The sequence below is a fragment of the Ambystoma mexicanum genome, chromosome 12, assembly GCF_040938575.1.
Source record: "Ambystoma mexicanum isolate Mex_15411 chromosome 12, UKY_AmexF1_1, whole genome shotgun sequence".
NCBI classification, from domain to species: domain Eukaryota; kingdom Metazoa; phylum Chordata; class Amphibia; order Caudata; family Ambystomatidae; genus Ambystoma; species Ambystoma mexicanum.
In genome coordinates, this window is record NC_090936.1 from 196,608,514 (window position 1) to 196,631,606 (window position 23,093).

At 41.9% G+C, this 23,093-nt stretch overlaps 1 protein-coding gene across 1 annotated transcript in view; it reads right to left on the bottom strand.

Moving 5' to 3' along the window:
* The window catches only part of CRACR2A (calcium release activated channel regulator 2A), a 957,312-nt gene that overhangs the window by 38,219 nt on the left and 896,000 nt on the right, over nt 1–23,093 (bottom strand). The window contains exon 15 of the mRNA XM_069628295.1: nt 12,189–12,303. Coding sequence (XP_069484396.1) covers nt 12,189–12,303 — 115 coding nt within the window. The remainder of the gene's footprint in view (nt 1–12,188; nt 12,304–23,093) is intronic.

Genomic DNA, 23,093 nt, shown 5'->3' on the forward strand with positions numbered 1-23,093 from the left:
ATTTTAATTTTAGATGTGAAGTCAATAGTAATTCCTTGATGAATGATACCCTAAATAAACAATATTTAGCTGACAATAAATATTTTGTACTGTAGTTCATGAATGCTTGGTGCCATGAAAGTCCACATCATTACAAATAATTGAACACATTGAAGAGAATATCTAGACCTATAGAAAATGTCAGCTTCCCTGCCACTCCTGAGAGATAACTATGCAAATTTTATGGACAAGAATTGTTTAACAATGTTTAACAATGAAATGTATCAAAACCGGAGTGTTAATGCCAGGTGCAAAAAGGAGGTTTCCTCGGAAACATATTTATATTGCACACCCCTGGAAAATCAAAGCCTATAACCATGGGTTTTGAAACTTCAGATAGTTTGCAAAAAGCTAAATACCTCTTTTTTAAAAGGTTATTACTTTTTACTAATTTTGCCCCCAACCTTACTACTCAAGAACTTAATTAATGATTTTTAAGTGATAACCTCATTTATAATCCTGTTCTATACTAGCTATCTGTCTGGTATCAACCTAAAGCAGGACTCACCAGAATGGTTCATAGTGGCCTACCTCAAAGCCAATGCGCATCAAAGATTTGTGACTCAATGTCATTAAAAACATTCCATTTCCCATTATTTGCATTCAATGGGTTCAAAATCCAGCGATAATTAGGAACAGTTCTAGGGCCACAGCTAAACCACTTTTTGTCTTGGCTTCAGAAACAAAGAGAAGATACTGATGAAGAGATGTTCGCCCAACAACCTCATCATAATGGTGCATAGGGCATTATTTAAGGTTGACTGAACCTACAATGAGAAAGTGACTTAATCGTTTTTGATGTAACTTTCTTCATTTGCATCATACATTAGCTCTTTGGGCGCATATGAAAGATGAAACCTACTTTTGTCCACTTTTGCTCCAGTTTAAAGAAACTGATTTTTAGGCATAACATTGCTTTCATTTTAAAAGATTGAGAGTTCACTCGGTGTCGCTCTGCACTTTTAAATATACAGCGACTTTCGAATCCCTTAATGGCATGGGCTTAATGGTTGTTTCTCACTGTAGCCCTAAAAAAAAAAAAAAATCACAGAAATATGTTGCAATTATTTCTGTTTTTTTTTTTTTTTTTTTTTAATTGACATTTTTCTTCAGGAAAACCCTGAACAAATGTATCAAAAGTTGTTAACTTTCGAAATTCTCTTTCCAGCATGTTCAAACCACTTCTCATTTTGTGGTTATCGGTTCTGTAGACACAAATATGCAATTTGAACCCCGATATCTTCTTAGAGAGGCGATTATGTCTCTTTAATTTGTCGAAATATTGCATCAATTAAATTCACCATTGCCACCGTCCATCTCGTGGTTTCTCCAGATATTAAACGGTTCCATAGATCATTTTCACATAACATCCAAGGATTCTCGATCAGCGGTAGAAGGTGAACTGCTCTGTGTTGTCTAGTGTTTGGACAATCTATTACCAGATGTTTCAGGGTCTCGGTTGCCTCTGTCATTTAACACAATCGGCATTCTTTTTTGTCGGAGACACCCCTGATGGTTAAGATTTCCTGAGTCAAGAGCAAATTTAGTCTTGCTTTCATAAACAGCGTTCTTTTTCTTTTTCTGGAAATTTGACACAATATTTTAGTGGAGATTTCACTTTGTTGAATGTAGCGGGAAGATGGGCTAAGAGTTTGTTCTCTGCAGCAGACTCAAGTGTGTGTATCCAATCCATAGTTTCCATTTTTTTGTTTAATTGTGTCCGGATTTTCTTTCAGCTCTTTTTCTGTACATGTTATTTCCTGCATTTTCTCTTTCGTCTTTTCCACCCAACTGTTCAGGTCTGCACACTTGCCACTTTCCAGTTCGTCTTTAATGATGTTGAAAGCTGGCAGCGACTCAGCCAGTATTATTTTCCTGAAGAAGCTCATGGCGCTTTGCTCTACCATGGATGAGAGGGATACTAGACCTAACTCTCTTCTAATGGCCGCCATGGATGTTGATGTGTGGACTCCCAGGACTGCCTTCCACACCAGCCCTTCCATTGTGGTCCAGTTTGTGTGTGGGATGCACAATGAGACTTCCATTCCATACGTCAGTGCGGGAGCCACTTTTCCCTTGTAGAAGTTTATTGCGGGTTTTAATGAGAACTTTCCAAATTTTTTATCAATGACTCTCATTTGTGATGTAAGTCTTTTTGCTTTGTCCCAAAGCGTCTGTTGCATGGCGATGTCTGTTCCTGAGCTGTCGATTTCGACACCCAGGTATTTGATGTTTTTCACTGTTTCGATTTTGGCGTTTTCAAGGTACCAAGACATCTTTTTGGATTTTTTGTTCGATGCTTTCTCAATCGTTAGAACTTTCAATTTGTTTTTATTGATTTCAAGATGGTTTGTGTTAATGTATTTTGCCAAATTTGCAAGTTTTCGTTGTAATCCAATTTTTGTCTGATCGAGTAGAATCACATCATCTGCGTATAAGAGTCTTGGTATGATGGTTTTGCGCAGTTTCGGCGTGAAGCTCCTGACTTCAGCTTCGGAACTTTGAAAGTCGCCCAGGAAAGCGATGAAGAGGGCTGGTGCCAAAGGACAGCCCTGTTTGACCCCGCTGTTTACCTTGATTTCCTCAGATAACGTTCCTTGCTGACTTAGTTTTACTCTTATGGTGTTTTGTGAGTGGAGTGCTTTAATTGGAGTGAGCACCGATAGGGGGCAATTCCAGGAGTGTAATTTCGCCCAGAGCATATTTTGATTAATTCTGTCGAAAGCTTTAGATAAGTCAATAAAGGCTAGGTGTACCTTTGGGGCCCCTTCCTTCACCTTGGCTTTTAAGATGTTGATTATCATGATGTTGATTGTGGTACTTCCATTTTTTTGGAACCCCATTTGGAGGTTATCTTTCGACGGGCCGCTTTTCTCCCAAGCTCTTAGATGGTCCAAGAGAAGGGATGCGTAGATTTTGCCTATGATATCAAGCAAGGCGATTGGCCTGTAGTTTTCCGGGTCCTCACGACTCCCCTTTTTATAGATCGGCACAATCACGGCTTTTTGCCACGACTCTGGGATTTGTCGTTTTGCCTCACATTCGGAAAATATCTTGCTGATCACAATCGACCACTCGTTGGGAAACTGTTTGAGTGACACGTGCGTCAGACCGCCAGGACCTGGAGCTCTAGATGTTTTTAGCTTCTTGATTTTGGCTACATTGTCTTCAGGGTTCGTGAGATTTATCCAGGTTGAAATCGGGATATCCCCCTTCATTGCCGGTGGTTCCTTTAAATCTTCAAATTTCTATTTTATATGTGTTTGATTTCATTCTACCAATTGGTTGTTCTGCGTAATCCTTTTACGTACTGTATTGTTTTGATGATTGTATTTCTGTTATATTGAAACGTTTATGATTTTATGGTCTTTTCCCAAGATAAGCATTATTTGATGATCATGTTAGAAAAATATCTGCCTATATTTTTAGACCATCCAATAAAATGTAGAAGCCTGAACAAAACTATAGATTCATAGCAAGTGGTCAGCTTTCATTTTCTAGCTCTCGCGAAACATGGTGAATACAGAAGTCTTAAAACAAATTCATACCTCAATATCATAATTAAATTCTCATGAAAGTATTAAGACCATTGGATGCCAAGTAACAGAAATGTATCAGTAAATGCTATTGGAGTGACATAATTCACATACACAAGCAATATATGTGTGCTCATATTAGTTATTTCCTTTCAGCACCATTGCCAGCACATTTGACTTGCCTCAGCCAATCAGAAATGAAGATTCCAAGTGAATTCCGGGCACAATTACCCATTATTTAATGAGAAACACATGTTCTACACGTGCTGGGCCAAGTTGAGGATTTTTTACACAACTACTTCCCCCATACATGCTCACCCTTGGCTGCCCGGTACCTGCAGATGTTGACATTCCACTCCCTTTCACTCCTTCCCTGCACACTGCCTTTGCCATTTCCCAGCATCGGCACATACTTCCCCCTTCCTCAGCGCACCAGCACTGGTTATAATATCACGTTGTCCATCCTCTGTGCACGGTGCCATGTCACCATAACAATGTGATACCGCGCAACACTACCCCCAGCTTGCCATACATTTAGTGGCAGCATTCCACCCAACCTACGGCCAACAAAAGACGTAGCGCTCATAGGGCTCAGAACACTCCATAAGACCCTTGATTGACTCGGGACACTAAATCGGGCTGTGCGGATAAGAGAAATTGCCATCTTGTAAAGGTGTAAAAGCCATTGGTTTTTTGATTTGTATTTAATAATAAGATGATACAAGTAAATCCATCGCAGAATGGTGCTCTACTAACGAGACACCCCCTTTCAGAACCTCGATGCCAAAAGCATAGTGTAGACCTGCGTTCTGCTGCATCCATTTCCTGATCTGCAGCGCCTGCTCTGCAGAGGCACAGAGCAGGTTCAGTGGTCACAGGTGCCCTGTTTGACAGCTGCTCTGACGTACAGCAAAGTCACAGGAGTGCAAAGGTTGCATTTAAGTCTATACCATCAGACTTATGAAAAACTATACACATGGTGGCAGCATAACCTGGAAACATAAGCCCCATCTATGTGGGTATGATGGTTGGAAGTTCACATAATTATTTAGCTTCACCAGAGACCAATTTAGGAGCACGTTTTATGGTACGAGTCAATGATTATCACCTCAGCGGCTCATAACATCTGGAAAATCACAAAGGAATTATTGGAACCTGACATTTAATGATATATACTTGCACATGTCACTTTAGCAGTCTATAGTAAGATTTTAGAGGATTATTAATAATTTTATCGTAATTTTCCTAGCCTTTTTGGAAATGCATATGTTTTTTTACATAGGTATGATGGAATGTAATGTCAATGAAGTTAGAAATTATTTTTTTACGAAATGTATGTAAATGTTTACGTATATGCATATGTGTATAAACTTGCTTTACCTAGTGTACAAGGTTGAATTTTTAAGCAAATGCAATTAATAAATATGTGTAAAATAATTATTATTATTGAACACACATCTGATTTGTACCATACCAGTATCATCCCTGTGAGCGCAGACAGCTATGAGAGGCTAGGTGAATTTTAGGAACCTGCCTGTCTGAATGGCAGTGATTGGAACAAAAGGCAATGTTCATGCCTCTGTTGACTCTCTGGGAGGAAGAGTAACTCCTTCCTTGCCAGGCCTGGCATCTTCCAGCTGGAGACACCCAGGGAGCCTGGCTTCAAAGAGACAACTCCATAACAAAGATCTGCTTCAAACTTTGGGGCTGCACTCCAGAGATCCTTTGAAGCTGCAGGCTGGGGAAAGGGGAAGAGTTACGACAGTCAGAGAAACACAAGTGGGTCTGAGGAAGGGTTTCTCCATCTTACTTTTTTATGGGCTTTTTTCTCCTTCCTGTCACCTTCTCTTCCTGCGGAACCTTAAACTCTAGGTATGACATCAGAATGCAAGAGGCACTTATCACAGAGACAGGAATTGGAACCCTTAAAGCAGGCTTGCTTTCCTCCAATGCAATGTGGCATTTCGCCTATAAAAGAGGGGGTTCACACTTCTTCTTTGATTCAATTTCAGACCTTCAAGGACTTTAGAATTAATTTAGTCCTCTTTTGGGAGAGTTCATCTTTCCAACGGCCTCAGCTGGATGAGCGCTCAAAAGCAAGCTCTGTATCCATACTTGCCAACATTCTGTGACCAAAAAGATGTAGGATTTTTCAAGTTTCAAAAATAATAATTTGCATAACAATGACATCACAGGACAATACAAAACATACATTTTTGGCACCATAGAAGCATTCTAAAAAAAACACAACCCATCAAACAGCACAACATGGAAGGATGTTCAAATGTTAAAAATGTATATTTTTGAATGGTAAGTTAACAACAAATTCAATAATCACACAGAGCTGGTAAGCAACGTTTACCACTGCTCTGTAGCAGAAGCCTGGGTAATACATATGTATTCCTACAGTGCAAGCTGAACACTGAATGTCATGGAGACTGATACACCGATCAGTCTGTTAGGCAGATGCTGTGTGATGGTGTTATGCTCTGCCACTTGCCTTCACTGGTGGTTCACCTAAGGGTTGTACCAGCAAGAGTGCAGGACAAAGTCACATAGCTTTCAGGTCAGTGAATTGGCCTGAGCCCAATCAAAGTAATCACCTATCAGCCCACTGTACAGACTAACTAATGTGTTGCAAGCTTTGTCCTGCAGCCTGCCTTACAGTCACATAAATTACCTGCCACTGTAAAAAGCAGTAGTATCTGTCATCCAAATCTGTAGGCGGTAGGACTGCTTAAAAAGCAGTAGCCTACTGTCTAAATCTGTAGGGTTGGCAAGTATGTGTATCTACCCACTCCTAGGGCACATTGGGGGCAAGCTACTATTGGGAAATAGAGCTACCTCTATCAGCCAGCTGCACAGATACCCTGGTCCTCCTCACTGGAGGTAAAGTACCCCTGCCGGTGCTAGCTAACCTCACCTGCATTGAAAGTGAAGAGAACAAGGACCAATCTTGTCCATGGGTCCCTACATTGAGTCTCACAACACCCTGAGAGCCATACTACCCAGGTTCCCTCTGTTCACCATTCAATATGATTCAACCATCTTCGAACCACGTTCAACATATTTGAACCAACAAAACCCACTGATGCTACCTTTGAACTCACTCAAACTTCGAACTCCTGCTGGTGCACCTTCAAACTGGGCTGTCACTACATCTCACCAAGCAGAGAATGTCAGTTGTACGCCTCAAAAAACAAGGTCGCTGCTGCGGATGTCTTCAAACTGCTGCTGCTCAACCATTGCATTGGACCATTAGGATTACAACTTAAAACCGCTGTATCTTGACTCAACACCAACCAAAGGTTACCAAACCAACTCGGCCTTCGAACCAACCCTGTTGAGTCATCCGATCCGCATAGCTCGAATGTTGCCTTCAAACTGCGCCAAGCACCTGCTTTGAACATACTCAACGCCAACTCCCCACTTGGACCAATACGACTCACTGCTCTCAACTCTGGTCCAACTCACCTCTAGAGCACCCAAAGCCTAGTTCGACAATGTTTAACTACCTAACATTGGAAATAGATATTTTCAAGTGACTTTGCCCCCTGGTTCACCTTTTGTGGTCCTAGTGACCGGCTAGGTTTCTTCTAAACCTTTTTCCTTCAAGACATATCCTTTTGATCAACATTGTTTCTTGCCGGTTTTCTCCCTGACAAAGTATCCAGAATGCTTATACATTCCTTTCTGCAACTTCTGTCTTATTTTGACAGGGATGGGTTTTTATAGTGTTTTGAATAGTTAGTAGTTTGATTTGTTTCATTAGTGTATACATTTTTTTAGAAACTTGATTGGACCGTCTCTTATTTTGGCAAGTATTACTATTGCTATTTGGGTTACTAATTGCTCGTATACATATGCCTTCTGAGGGTACATCCTTCCCTCGGTCCAAGTTATTACAAAATGAGAAGGGAGTACATGTTAGGCAGATTCACATGCAGTACCCTTTGGGAAACTACATGCAATTAAGACTACAAGTGTAAGCACAATTTCACCTTTGGTACAAGCCTGTACTACACAGTCAAGTGGCAGCAATGACTGAGCAGCCAGACTTATCTCAAGAGTTTAAGTGAGCAGTAGAACAAGTTACACAAAGGACCAACAAATACAGTGATCCAAACAAACACTTGCTCAAGGTTTCTTGGTAAAAGAATATACATGTATTTACTCAGTCAGTTTGAAAATCTTACATTAGCAAGAACAGCTCGTAAATGAACAAGTTTAGCTCTCCTGAAGTGGGAGCAAAATGGCACTTCATATACTTTTAAAAGGACAAGGTTAAAAGAATCAACAGCACAAATGCATTCATAGGCAGGGCAAAGGGTTTCAGTAAACTACAACCAGCAATTCATCTCATAGGCCTGGGCCAAAGTCAATGGTTCAAAGTCTTTGTATTGGATAGCACAGTTCTGGTAGTAAGGGTAAAGTCTTTGCCACAGTGTTTAGAAGAATTTGGCTAGGCGGAAAGTTTGACGACTGTTTAGGGAAGGACAAGCCTTCGAAGTTGAGGAAAGTTTCATGCACTTTCCCAATGGCTGAAAAGATTTCCGGACCGCGTTTTCACAGTACCTTGTTAGTGAAGAAAAGCTGTAGCTGAGGCAATTTTTCCTGGCAGTTCGAGCAGACCTCGCCGTTCCTGGGCTTCAGTCGTAGGGACAAGAAGGAGGACGTCGGGAGATTCCTGCACTGCCCAGGGAGGAGGCCAAAAGCTTAGCATGACGTTGGTTTAAGGTGTGAGTGCCTTAAAGTCCACAAGCTGGTTTCCTTTCCTCTGGCTATCTGGTTATCAACAGCACTCTAATGAAAATTCGACCAGATGGGGACGTTGTCCAGGTGGCTTACGAGTTGGTGGTTCCTACCAAACTCAAGGGAAGAAGTTAACCTTGAAGGGCTTCTCTGTCGATTGGAGTTTCAGGCAATTCGGACCTGCAGCAGGGCTTCACCGGTTGTCCAGGAGTTGCAGTAGTCCTCTTCCTTCAGCTCGTCTTCGGTTCTTTCGTTCCAGTGGTCGACTCTGCTTTCCAAGTTCCAGAAACCTGCTTTTAAACAGTTTTCCCCCCATTTATTCCAGCCTGGCTGCCACTCACACAGCAGGGTGGCTGTCCTTGCCGGACAGTCAGCCGGCCAATCATGCCAGAGTGCATTCAGTTCTACTAGGAGACTAAGCACAGGGAGTTTCGGTTGGCCCCTCACATCCTGTCTACCCCAGACACTCGGGTGCCAGAGGAGGGCTTCAGCACTGAAGCCCGCCAAAGGGCAATGAACAAAGGGACCAAACCTGGTTTGGTGCACAGATACAAACACAGGAAGGACTTTTCCTAAAAGAAATGGTAAAAAAGATGACCAAAGTCTGTTTTTACAGATAGGTCTTGGGCGCCATATTGAAAAACATGGCTGACCCGATTTTTAGCTACCGTTGTTAGCGGTCGGGAAAAATCACGGTAGTTGATCTTAACCACTGCCACCAGCCATTTAAAGTAGGAAAATTTAACATTTGACTATTACATGAGTGTTTTGAATCAGGGGAAGCTAGGCAACCCATCTAGCACTCTATAGGAAGATAGTGTGTGCTGGGTCAGTAAATTTAGAGAGACTAATAAAGTCAATTTAACATTACATGCTCTGGGAGATGGTAGTCAGTCCCAGAGAAGGTATTTAAACCTTGGGAAGTCGAAAAGACATCCCTGCGCCACTGCACTGAAGGTACTGTGTGACAGAGAAAAATATGATGCCTATGTAGTTGTTTTAAAACTCCATAACCAAAGAACACAAAAGTAAAACGCACACAAAATACATGGAAGAGTGGGAAAGAAGGCTCACACTCTTCACAGGTAAAAAAAAAAATCAAATCCTAGAAATCCAGCAAAGTTGCTGGGGGTCTCAAAAGGTAAGGGAAATTAGCACATTTTGAGAATCCTCCCTAACACTAGATCCCTCAGCTATGCCTGTTTTACCTTTTAGTTAAAATTGGTGTTGGTTTACATGTTGTGTGGGGGTGAAGTAGATGGTTTAGCTACTACTCCTTTTTGTACTTCCGCAGGGCAAAGTCATTTTGTCACACTGGGCACCTAATGCTTGGGAATTCCACCACCCTAGGGCGCTAAGGTTGAAATGCATGTAAAGGAAAAGGAATACACAAAACAGGAAGAAATGATGGATGTATTGTACTTGTAATCATGTAAATCATAGGAATGTCATATTCAACCATACTGGGCAGTTATTGGGAATCCCAACATATGACAAAAAGTCATCCTTTGGAGGTTATTCCTTTCCTCAGATGAACCGCTGTGTATTATGTGGCTTCGCCCAACAAAGGAATGCCAAGGTGCCGCCTGCATACAGAAATGGAACATAATTCTAAGCGTGCTAGATCACCCATAGGAGGTGTACCCATCCAGATAGAGAATAAGTCTGGAGTAGTTGCATTCTCCAAAGCAGAGCTGTTACTAAGGGGGGGGTGCGTGGGGGTGGGCTGAGGGGGCTATAGTCCGGGTCTTTTGGTTGTAGCCCTGCATAGAAGCTCAGGTGCCCCGAGTCCTGACATTCCCGACATAAGCGTAGCCCGAGATCTTTACCAGACCTAGCAACAACCCTGTTCTGAAGAATGCGATGTTGGGATCACTCCCTCGTCAGGGAATGTGTGGGTCTCGTTTACAGCAAGCACAAGGTTGTTCATTCTTCTCTACAACTGTATACCTGGATTCTCTTATAGGGTTGTGGTCAGGGAGGATCTTGTTAATGCAACGAGTCTATAAAATGACAACGTATGGAACAAGGAAAGGGTTAGCTAGATAAGGGAAGCAGGAACATTGCAAAAGGTCACTTTATGTCTGTGAAAAGAAGGGGTTATATTCGGATCCCTCCGTCCTCAGGAAATGTGCGGATCTCGTTTACGCTATGCTCAATTATATTCATGCAGATGTCATATCACAATTTTTCTACCCATGTCCTGTTCCTTGCTGATCTGGCCCTTTACCGTTGCCATACCCTCAGCCGCCCCTTTTGTGTTCACGCCTGCTCAGGACCCTGTGAAATCTTTTGAGGTATGAGTGTTGCATTTAGAAGCGTAGTTCGCGGATGGCCGTTGGGAACATCCTGATGTTGGCACCCTGGGGCTGTACACGAGTTTCTACCATCAAACAAATGCTTGCTCCTACCTACTGAGATGTGACCAGTGCTTCCTGCTGTGGGTGCCTCTATTGTGTGGACTTAATACACAGTCATTGGGCGGTCCTGGACCCCAAATGGGCCAGGCTTATCCCAAAAGGGGCATGGTCACCTGTCAACTTTTACATGATGGAGACAATAGTCCCCCTCTCCTCACCATAACCATACGCTTTGGTAGTTTACTTCATGTGCCCTTCTAGCTTTGCTTTGTAAAATCATGTTCCCTTTTTCCCCCCATGTACCTTTACATGCCATCGCACCACCTAGCCTTTCTGCCTCTCCTTCCCAGCTATAAATACATGTGTGCCATCTCTGTGACTGTAAACAAACCTAGAGGAATAGTTCCTGTGCATAGTTGTTATCATGCACTATGCAGATACAGCAGGACATAACGCTGCTCAAAATGTGGGTATTATGCCTTGCTCCTTCAGTGACTTGTTTTACCGAACCAGAAAATGCTTACATTTTGATTGGTGCATCAATAAGAGTACAGTAATGGGTGTGAGTCAGGTGTTGTATACAGTGATCCGATAATGTATACAGCTCTTACTTTACAGATAACATATGAAAAGGTTGCTAGTAGAAACCCATGTGCCTCTCAATTTGCCATAGGTACATTATACATAACACTTTCAAAGATCATGTTCAAAGGCTACTAGTAGGAACCTAGTTTTCCCTCAATTCGCCATAGGTACAGTGTACAGATTATATCCCAAGGCTGTTAATAGGAAACTATGGACCTCATTACGAGGTTGGCGGTAACCCTCCAGTGCTGCCGGCGGGTTGCCGGCAACCCCGTATTACGTTACCACCGCCGAACATCCCGGTGCTACCGGGATATCACAAGAGGCAAGTTCCCATTCCCATAGAGTTAGATGGTACTGGGAGCCCTAAAGCACTGGCACTGTTGTCCACGATGCAGGTGCTTCAGTGAAAAACCTGCTGCTAAGGTCCTAAACTCCTGGCAGGTCAGGTCTGCCGGTAGTACAGTGCCCCTACCGGCAGAAACGCAGTGGCCTGGTCCGGTAAAGGTGCCGGGAACTTGTCACTGGCACCTTTATTACCGGACCGGGTCACTTATAATGAGGCCGTATGCGTCTCTTAATTTGTCGTGAGCACAGCATACATAACATATCCAGAGGCTGCTAGTTGGAACATATGTATCTCTAAAGTTTGCATAGGTCCAGTACACAGTCAATGAGTGTATTTCTCCACTCAGATAATGATGTAATAAAAAAGGTACAAAAGCCATCACTGATATGATAAACAATAAAAAAATATATAATTAGCAAGACTTCATTATTACCAAGAACTGCATCGAATAGAGATCGAGATACAATCAAATATTAGAAGAAAATCATGAGTCAATTTCAATCATCAGGATAGTAATGTGCAGACATACAACATCATTGCTTGAAATGTTAAAATGATATACCTCACCTCAACACTTACTAGCCACTGGCGGACTGATGTGAATGTCTGCTTGCATGTGATATCATACATCACAATGACGCCATCTGCCTTCCTGAAAAACTGTTTTGTAATACTGCGATACCTGGAGAGAGAGATCTCAAGAAATGAGTGCATGGCCTCAATGCAATGCCCTAACTGTGAATAATTATCCCATTGCTCTCAAAGGAAATTGTCTATCTGGTGAATATCAAAAGAGACTTTTATGTAACTGCACAAACAACCTGATTATGAACCATTTAACTCACAGTGACAAAGCAAGTTAGGGACAAATGTGCAATGGTGCATAATTTGCCATTCATGATAAGTAGGAGTTCCACAGAAGTTGAGTGCAGCTTGATGGGTCATCGGCAAACTCAGAACTCTTAGATACAGCAGAAAACCAGCATTGACAATTCCGTGTTTTGTATAAGGTTGCAACCCACTTCATGTGGTTCCTCCTTATTGCTTCCTACCAGCAGTGTACCAGACTAGGTATGGATACCTTCTCCCACCATTCACAACATACATTGTAGAATGCAATCAAAAACACACAACATTACCTGGTATTACTGACAGTAGTGATGCCTAGCTTTATGTCTTCATTCAAGGTACTTGTGAAGTGGTATGCCTCCTGGGCTTCCCCTTTAATTTCCCCTACCAGTGTGATTAGAGTGCGCCGAAAGACCTTGGGAGCCAGTGAGTGCATAGTAGTGGATTATGAGCATTCTGCCCTTTGTGACTTGGGAAGGCAGTCATGGGCCAGGATCGCTGACACAGCAAATCATTGATAGGGGGATGTGGTTGGTGGCGCATGTGCAACCTGAGGCTGTTCTTTGGTGTGGTTAGATAAGAATGTATGTGTGGCATCAGAAGATATTCGAGTCGTGACAGGTACCAGAAGTGTGGCTACCTGGAGATTGTGGAACATCATGCGGATGGTGCAGGGCACTGGAGGGAGGCATGCAGAGAACAATATCTGTAGCACTAGTTAGAGAACAGGGGGTGGAGGGATCCTGCATTCAGCAACACAGTAGGGACACTAAAATGGACACGAGAAAAGGATGGTGAAGGAAGCAACCGCAGAGTAAGTGGAGTGGGTAGCCAGACTAGTCAGGGAGGCAGTTTTGAAGGAGGAGAGACTCAGTGGGAGCGGAGAACGGCTGTCTGCAGCAGGCCAGCAGCATTCTAGACCGGAGTGGGATGACAGAGTGGGATGACTCAAAGAGGCTGGGCCCGCAGAGCCGTTTAAGTACTGGCATCGAAGGAAGAACACGCCCACGTGCAGACGAGGAAGCCAGCCCTGCGAAAGATGCTTCCAGCCACAGCAACCAGTGAGTCAGGCTAAGAGTGAAGGGTGCCCGGGGACATGCAGAGACATTAAAGAGTGGTCGAAAGATCATTTTGAATATCAACCGAATAGAATTGTAGAAAGAAGGCAAACATGAAAACAATTCTCCTCACATGAGATGTCTGCTGGGGGAAATTGGGACTGAGCGTTGCCACAATCCAAAAGATATTGAAAGAGAAAAGAGGCAAGAATTGTGCAGTTCTCCTGACATGAGACATCAGTTGGGGGAAATCTGGAATAAGCATTGCAAGAGCCAAGAAAGAATGAAAGAAAGGTTGACAGACAGAGCTTGAACAAACCCTCATATATGAAATATCTGAATGGGGGAAACTGGTACAATTAACCACTGAGGTCAACAAGTTGAGTTATTAAAAATGTATGGGTGATGCTTAAAGTAGAAAGGAGGTTGCAGAAAGGTCTGATAAGAGTATGAGGTAATTATCCTTTTTGGAAGGTGATGCCTAACAGTAGAGTATTTCAGGAGATCTATTATAAACCAAAAATGAGATATTCCTGGAAGGAGAGCAAACCAGGATATCAATAGTTTCTTTGTTTTCAGGTAAAGCAGTTGAGAAATTCCTGGCAGGGGAGTATAACAGGAAAGAAACAATTGTAGAAGGAAGATACATTTGTTTTGTCATTCTGAAAAAGTGTTCTATGAAAGAGACATTTGGTTGTACCATCCTGTGAATAGTGTTCTATGAAAGAGACATCTGGTTTTGCCATCCTGAGAAAATAGTGTCCTATGAAAGACATTTTACCATCATAAGACAAGTATTCAGTGGAGAGGATAAGTGTTTGCTACTTTGATAACAGTATTCTATGAATCAGACAACTTTCTTTGCAAAAGAAGATACTTTGTGAAAAAAACTATTTTCATTCACTTGAGTGAACTTAATTAGAACAATATATTTCCCACAGGATTCCTGGATTGATTCAGGGGAAGGGAGCCAACTCCTGAGTCCAAGGATTACCATTACTGGAACCAGTTATGTTGAACTGTCACATTTTCATTCGTTGGGTTGTAATCAGAGACAATTACCTTGCAAATGTGTGTATATATTAGTGTGAGAGACATATATAATTTGGCCACAAGGTTAACTTTCTTTAGTTTAGTTTCATAGCTAGGGACATTCTCGTTGGGATAGGGACAGATAGGCTTTTATCCTACCTTGCTTGTCTAATAAACATGGAGCGTGTTAAGAACCTTACTACTTTGTGCCTGTCTCTCATGTCTGACTCCTCACAGTGCCTTGAAAGGAATGTAGTCCTGGTCTAGGAGGCAGTGAATGGCCACCAAAGGCCATGAAATCCTGGCAAGAAGATAGGACTCATTTCTTCTTTTAGACCGCAGCTAAATAAGATGGCTGCGCGTCTGATCCTTTATAATCGACATGGTGGACAAAGTGTGTATCTGGTACACGAGCTGTCAGGAGGAAGCACTCAGGAATTGGGTGTGGTCAGGGTGTTTTGTGACCGGGCCACAGATTGCATGTGTGTTTTACTGTAAGTTGGCCATGGAGTAATGTATACAATAATGGCTGTACATGGGATGGTGGTGTTGAAGGTGTGGAGGAGTTCATTGGCTAATATATTAATATCTACTTGTGGCAGAAATGGACTTTGGAGAGGATGCCAAATCCTTTAACGCAGAAACATTTCTGCAGTAACGGGACCTGCTCCTAAAGATGTAAATATACCACCCTTTACAGAGAGCTGCTACATCTTTTTTTCTAGTGCATGTGAACATTTCTCCGAGGTCACCAATATAATTCTGCAATCAGGGCTATCCTTTTTTCAGTTTCATGAACTTAATTAGGGGAATCTGCTGTTCTTTTTCTGTAGTCCTTTACTTGGATCCGTGTTCGTCCTCCTAGGGATTCATTCTAAATACATGCATATACCTTACCATTTTTGGCTTTACCAATATTCATACTACCTGTAGGCTCAATGAAGTAAAGGGTCTTCTGTGCAGTTGTTTACTACAAATATGTGACTAAATCTATTTTCTCCACGCACAAGCCCATTCGGCATGGAAGCAGTGATGCTAAATTCATCAAAAGGCGAAAAACCTACTTGCAGAGAAAATATCTCGCCAGCTGTTATCACAGTAAATTAGAAATATCATAGCAGCCCACTTATGAACTATCCTATCTTTTGCAATGTACCTTGAAGAACTGAACATAATAATCCTAATGAGGAAAAAGTTGTACGAACTCTACCTGTTGTATCATATGCCGAGCTAGCGCAAGCAATCGCTATGGGCGTCATCACGAGTTGGGCAGTAGCCCTTAAATGCGGCAGTAATGTTACTGCTACATTTAAGGGTCCGCCCATTCTAGAGTCTGGCGTGTGGGGGTAAACACGCTGAAAAATTCCCCATTTTCAGCACAATTACCACCAGCGGTATCACCGCGTGGTAATTGCACCAACAAATTCACCATTCGGTCCAATGAACCCAATGGGGACTAACAGTGCCCAACCTGTGAATCGGTGGTGATACTGCCAGACGGGTGGGTGCTAACGACAAAGTTGGGCGGTATCCCAGCTAGAATGCCGCCCAACTCGTGGTGAGGCCCTTTGTCTTTTCCCTCTCTGTGATCACTTTCTCTCTTTGTCTACGTCTCTGTCTCCATGTTGATTACAGTCACATAGTCAGGTGCGCATAGGCTAGGACCACTACAGCCATTTCTGACAGCTGCACAACTAGAGAAGAAAACAGATATCTTGAGGGCTGTGTTTTATTGTGAAAGCAGCTATTAAACAAAGTATATTTTTAATTGTACTGATATTCCCTTCTTTCTCGCTCTCGATTTCTCACTGTCTCTATGTGTCTTGTCTCTTTCTATGTGGGTGAGGGTAGCATAGACAAGTGTGTACTTGCTTCACCCATCCCAACTGTTGGTGACCTCCGGGCTACCAGAAAAATCAGCTATTTAAAAAAAAGAAAAATAGTTCATTGTAGAATGTTTTTAAAAATGTACAATGTTTATTTCTGATGCTCACTTCCAGTATATATTGTAGTCAACATAAGAATATTAGATGTGTCTGCTTGTTTTATTGAACAAAGGGCATTATCAAAATGAAAATTATTTTGTGATAGAAGGTTATCATTCCAAGATGGGCAACCTGGTACGCTCCTGTGGTGCTAGTTCATAATCCCTTTTCTGTAAGTGGAAGGTGACAAAGAGCACCCCTGAGGGGGTCAGCCTGCTCTGCATAGAATCAAGGATCAGTTTGGGAATAAAAGAATGACCACAGATATCTATAATTGACAGTTATATCTGTGATAAAAGGGTTGTATAATTGCATCCGTAAGTACATAATGGGCACTGGGCATAGTGTTCTTTTAATTTTTCACAACACTCACCCTAACATGTTTGTATCAATGGAACCAACATATTGATTCAGACAGCCTGACTGAGTCTCAGGGTAAGGATGGTTGTGCACATTCTCAGGTCCCAATGCATAGACATAATACTAGACTTATGTAGATATAGGAGGTTTGCTTCTAACAGATCATTGTTTTTCTGCTCATTGTATCCTTCCAGGTGTAGCCCATTAGCTAAGATCATTTAAGTATTGTCACAGTGTCGAGTCACTTGTTGGTCCTCTGATATGCTAAACTATGGTTTAAAGACAGTTTGAAGGTTAGAAGGCAGGAGATATGTGTATCTCCTGCCCCCTAACTGCCAAACTGCCTCAGTGCAAGATACACCCATTGCTATGCTCTTCTATGTTTTGAAGTGGATGACTTGGACTTTCAAACATCATATACATTTATTTAACTGCTTACATGTTTATAATCCTTATTCTATGTACAAATATGCTTCTAAATGCATTTAAAATTATCAAAATGTACACCGATAACGCTCATAGGGCCACGTGTCAAATGTGAAGGTCTGCACAATATGACGGTTGGCGTGCGTAAACTTGATCTGTGGCATACCGCAAACATATCCTTCCTCATTTGGTCCCACCTCCACCCCTATCTGGCCTCGTACAGGTCACCACCGCGTGCTCCTTAACCTTTACTTCACTTCACTTTTTGGTGACACCCATGCACCCTCATTTTGCTGTCTCCTTTCTTTCTCCTCTTCAGTGCCCGTCACCTGCTGTCCCTCAGTGCTCCTCTTCTCCTGGATCTGACATGTCCCTCGATGCCCTCTGGCGTCCGGATGTATGCACCAAGGTTACCTGATCTTTCGTAAGGGGGTAACCTTCTTCCACCCTGTCCTGCCACCTCCTACTCACCCCCACCACGCACCTCTCATTCTCTGCGCGGCCATACCAATGCTTTTACTATACCAATACTTTAGCAGCAGCACATTGGCATGCAAGCGCTAAACCCGAGATAACGAGGTATGTCATGCTTCATTTGAGACATGAGCGCATGAAGGCAAGTCGATAAAGGCTCAAATGTGGTGGTGTCATTTTACACATAATATAATATTGGAAAGAGGGGGTACTAGATATGTAGCGTGAGACTAGGTTCTGCAAATGATCAGGGACTCAAAGGTCCAATAAGAGTCAGAATGTACAAAGACATCTAATTTCAATGAAGGCCTTCCTGATGCAAACATTGCTCCAACTTGCAAATCTAGCCAAACTCAGGAGAAGGTTAGTCCACGGGACGGTCCACCAGAAAAGCTGGTCGCTGCACCATTTCACACAGCAACACCAGTTGTGCTGACGGATTGTATAGCACGCATGCACCCCGGCGCACATGTGCAGATGGCTTGCATGAGGGGAACAAGAAGTAGATGAAGAGAGGTAGCACTCAGTTGATTTGGTCCATAGACATAATATCCAGTTTGGGACTGTAACTCTTAATGTAAGTAAATTAGAAGAATTGCCTAAGAGAATCTCTGCTGTCTGGTATCTTTTGAGGAATAAAACACAATCATAGCAGGTAGTATTCTGGATGTTCAAAAAACGGTTATGCGATGTCTTCAAAGAGATGTGCACATAGGGTTCAGGCTATGCAATTTATCAAGCACTGAAATGATATCAAGTTCAAAACAAAGTTTTAAGCAATAGAAAAACAACTCTAAAATAATATTAAAAAAAATGCATTATCAAGATTTGCAACATAAATCCTATGCTTCCAATTTGAGAAGATCACATCTACATTTCAATGTCTCTTCTAAAATCTAGTGCACTGATGTCATACCCTTTAATAGGGCTTTGCTTGCATTCATGTGTGTGATTTTCGCCTCTTTGAATAGCTTTTTCATTTACTTTTATTCTCCTTTGGGTACTCTTCTTTTATGTGGTTTATTGATATAGATATACATTTCACTGCTTTTTCATTTATTTTTTAATCTTGTGTTGAATGTATTAATTTTGTCATTTGTTACTTACATTGTCATGACGATAGTGTTAGCCTCATTAACACATGATGCAATACCTTACGTTATATCATTAGTATTACAGATGGCATTTTTATTATAATGTCGTCACATTTTGAACAGTCATATATTCGACTGTTCTTCCACTTTTTGATCACGTTGTACTTATCAGACCCGATTCTTTGCTAACCAACATTATTCATCATATTGTTTGCTCAAACAGGACATTCCTTGTTTATTGTTCACTGTTTTGTTCAAATGTCATTAGATATTAATTTTGTTTGCGTTCTCACACACTGCAGTATACAACATATCTTTTTTTGCTTTTCCCTTTTTCTATATAACATTTTATTTCCTCAGTCCTTCAGTTTCCAGTATCACAGCCCTTGTATATTCATGCACAACCCGGTAAACAAACACCTTTACATTGTGGCATCATAAAGGCTTGAATTTGGAGTACCCACTTAACGGCATAATGCCAAGATGTCTTACCTAATATTTGGTGTGTCCACCATCGTCTAGTCAGATTGCTTATATGGCTTCTCCTTCGATTGCTACAGGCCACTTTTATGTGAATTTGAGACTAAAACGTCGTAATCAAGATTGGACCCACCTATGCAATGTGCCCACAAATTGTTAATCACATTCATTAGGGTAAGCAAGCCTATAATTCATGTTTCTGTTCTTGATATATTTTCATTATTTTACATGTCCTTATAGAGTTATTGACTTTAGGGCTAGGCGATAATGACCAAAATTCATATCTCGATATTTTTGGGCTGAATGGCGATATACGATATATATCTCGTTATTGTTTATGTGGGTTAAATGCTCAGTTTAAGCCGCCAACTACATGTGAGATGTCGCAAACACCTTTATTTATAAGACATTGATCAAAATAAAGTGCAAATACAGGCTTCCTCTTCCTGTTTGAGAATACACACCACTGTGTAAATATCAAAATGTAAATACAAAATTGTACTATATGTAATAATGTAATGTGAGTAGCCAGGAATGAGATGCCGACACAAAATACTCGTGATTTTTGGTTAAAAACTTTTATTAAATCAAAAGGGGGTTGGAGAAGGCCTCAATAACCCTAATCTGTGAGGTATTTCCCTACCTCAACCAAAACTGTCCTTTGTCAAGATGTCGAAAGCAAAAATATGACCTGTGTCCGAAATCCTTTCCTGTCCCTCACACTCTAAAACTAACTATAAGGTGCAAAGGAAATTGGGGGTCATTACAAGTCCCCCAGTATCTCGCTGGTAATTCTGGTTTTATACCGCGGGACTACCATACCATCTCCGCTGCCCGTTACCCCAGTGTTACAAGGATATTATGGGTGGCGGAGACGCTGGTAAATTCCCATTCCAATGGAGTCCCGTAGGACTACATAGGATGGGGATGGCATAATCACTGGCACCAGTAAAACCAGTGCCAGTGTTTGCAGCAATTGTCTGCCAGTAGGGGCCTGAAGCACCGGCAGACTTGGAGTTTGCCAGTTCGGAAAGATGCCGGTACATGTTGTTACTGGCACCTTATTTCCAAACTTACAAACTCATAATGAGCTCTTGTCTCTGGTTTTCCAAGACCATTCACATTTACTTTGCTTTCTCTTCTGCAATACTGATTCAGCCACCCGCTCGTATCATGGTTCAAAAATATGTTAATCTCTTCACAGGCTTGACTTTGCGTCTCGTGCGTTACTTTCATGAAATGGCGTACACTTTCAGGCAACCGGGTAACCTATACGTCTTCCGTGGGTGTACCGGGTACTTTAAGTGTCTCTCGCGTGTCTCTGCTTCTATTCTTTTCAATTTGCTGGCCCGGCGTGTGTCTCATTAGCCAATGGGTCTTCGTTGCGTTCGCTCTACTGTGCCCGGTTCCCGCTGTCTCACATTCTTAAGCAGCAGGCTTTCTGCATTTCAGCTTCTTTAACCGCCATCTGGATTTGCCTCCACATCGCTTCCCATCGCGTGCTTTCACTCAGCATTCTGACCGGTGTCAGCACAGGTCATGGTACAACTCAGCCTCTGTATCTCTCCCTCCTGTCTGTCAGCTGTGGCAGATTTAAATTTCCCGGCATGATTGAACAACTTTCAAAGAGTAGACTACTGTGTTGGTTTAACGGTCCGAGTACCCTTCATTGCTCCATCCCTCTTTCTCGTCTCAGTTGTTACCATGCTGTTCCTTCTGTGATATTGGGAATACTTGAAGTAGACCTTGCCAGTGGTTGAGCAAGAGTGTTACAATATGCCATCAGGGCATGAGGAATGAAGAGAGCATCCCTAAAAGGGATTGGGGGTAAGTGAATTTCTTCAATGATTTTGTGTCATCCCCTCAGGTGGTCCATCTTCATATAGCCTCTCCCAGGGTCAGGATCAGATAGCGGCTGCTGTCCCCTGGCCACATGGGGAGAGGCTATCCGAGGGAAAGGAGTGATGACACCATCAGATTCATCACATTATATATATACATATATTTATTTAAGGAATTCATCAGTGTCTGTGATGTCATCATTGTGGTCATAGGCTGCGCAACAGGGGGTGTGAAGCTAAAGTGGCCCTAGCTGAATTTAAGGAGTTTTTTTTGCATTAAGTTCTCAACTTAACGATCCATGCAACTAAAGTTTGTTCCTTGAATTTTAAAGGTTTTGTTACAATGTATTGCTTACCTTAAAGTCCATGCAACTTACATTTTCTCCTTGATTTTCAATTTTTTTTTTATTCCATAGATTTTTTATGAATGCTTCCAGACAACCAGCATGGTTTTCGGCCATGGTCAGTGGTGCCCTCTGTCCATTTTAAAATGCTACCAGACCACTAGCCATGGCTTGCGGATTGCAGGCTTTGAGAACTCACAATGTTTTCAGGCAATGCGCAGTGAGACATAATTATTTGCCATGGACTAAACACTTTGGTTAAGCAGCTTTTCAGCACCGTCATTTTGCTACACACTGATTTGGCATGGCCATTCTGCTGCAGCACCCATTTCAGCACACCCTTTTTGGCGTGAAAGCCATTTGGGTGCCGTTATTTTAGCGCAAGGGATGTTTGGACGTGCCTGACATTGCAGCCATGTCTAGACGCCCTCATGCCAAATAAGATCATAGGAATGCACTGCAACAAACCTCGCCACCTCCCAATTGCATTGCTTTTTCTTTTAATTAAATGAAATTAGTTGAATAAAAAAAAAACAACACAGTCATGAACCCTGGACTGCCAGAGTTCAAGGTCCAGCATTTAACCACTAGCCCAGAATGGTTTACTGCTTCACATGGTATACATTTCATAATTAGCCTATGATATAATATGTTCAATTATAAAGGCTAAGTATGAAACTTTTGAGAATCCAAACAATAACATCATTGTAGCACAATTGTTAAGTGCTGCATCTCAAACTCCTGAAGGCCAGGGTTCTCCAATGGCAGTGTTCAGCATAAAGGTAATTTTTAAAATTTTATTTTTTCTGTTTTATAATGGTACCCAGAGACGATGTAGTCTTCTTTTTGATTATTGTGCAGTGTAAGGAGGAATGTGAGGTGTAAACGTGTGCATGTCATCTGAGAGGGTGTGCATTCAATGTGTGTGTGTTTGATGTGAGCGTGGGTGTGTGTGTGTGTACCTGGTGTGAAGGTGTGTGTGAGGGATTATGCATTTGCTCCGTGATGTTGAGTATTAGTATGTGTGCATGCGTGTGTACCCATCTGTGTAGCATTGTGACACATTGAGCCTGAATTTTCTAAGTCCGTGTGTGTGTGTGTGTATGTGCGTGTTTGTGTTTGTGCATGTCTCCACGTAATGCATGTGAGTTGTAGTTTTGTTTGACCATCAAGTGTCCTGTACTACAAGTCCCAAAATGCAAATTAAAAAGGAAATCTGAATGATCATCTTCCAAATAACAAGGGGTGTGTGACATATAACAATATATACAACACATGTAACCTGGCTATATTCATGATTTCTCTTGCACCTCTGTTTGTTTGGGCTGAATGGCAACAGGGGATTGCGTAGTGTAGAATCAGAGGAGGGGAATAAAAGTAAAATATGTTTTTTTCAGCCAGGGAAAGTGAGAACAAGGGGCTGGAGTGGAGTGGTGTCTACTTGCCTCTGCCGTTATCATAGTCTAAAAGTAGTGCAATATATTAAATGAATAATGGGACTGTGTTATAATAATAATTGTTGTTATAAT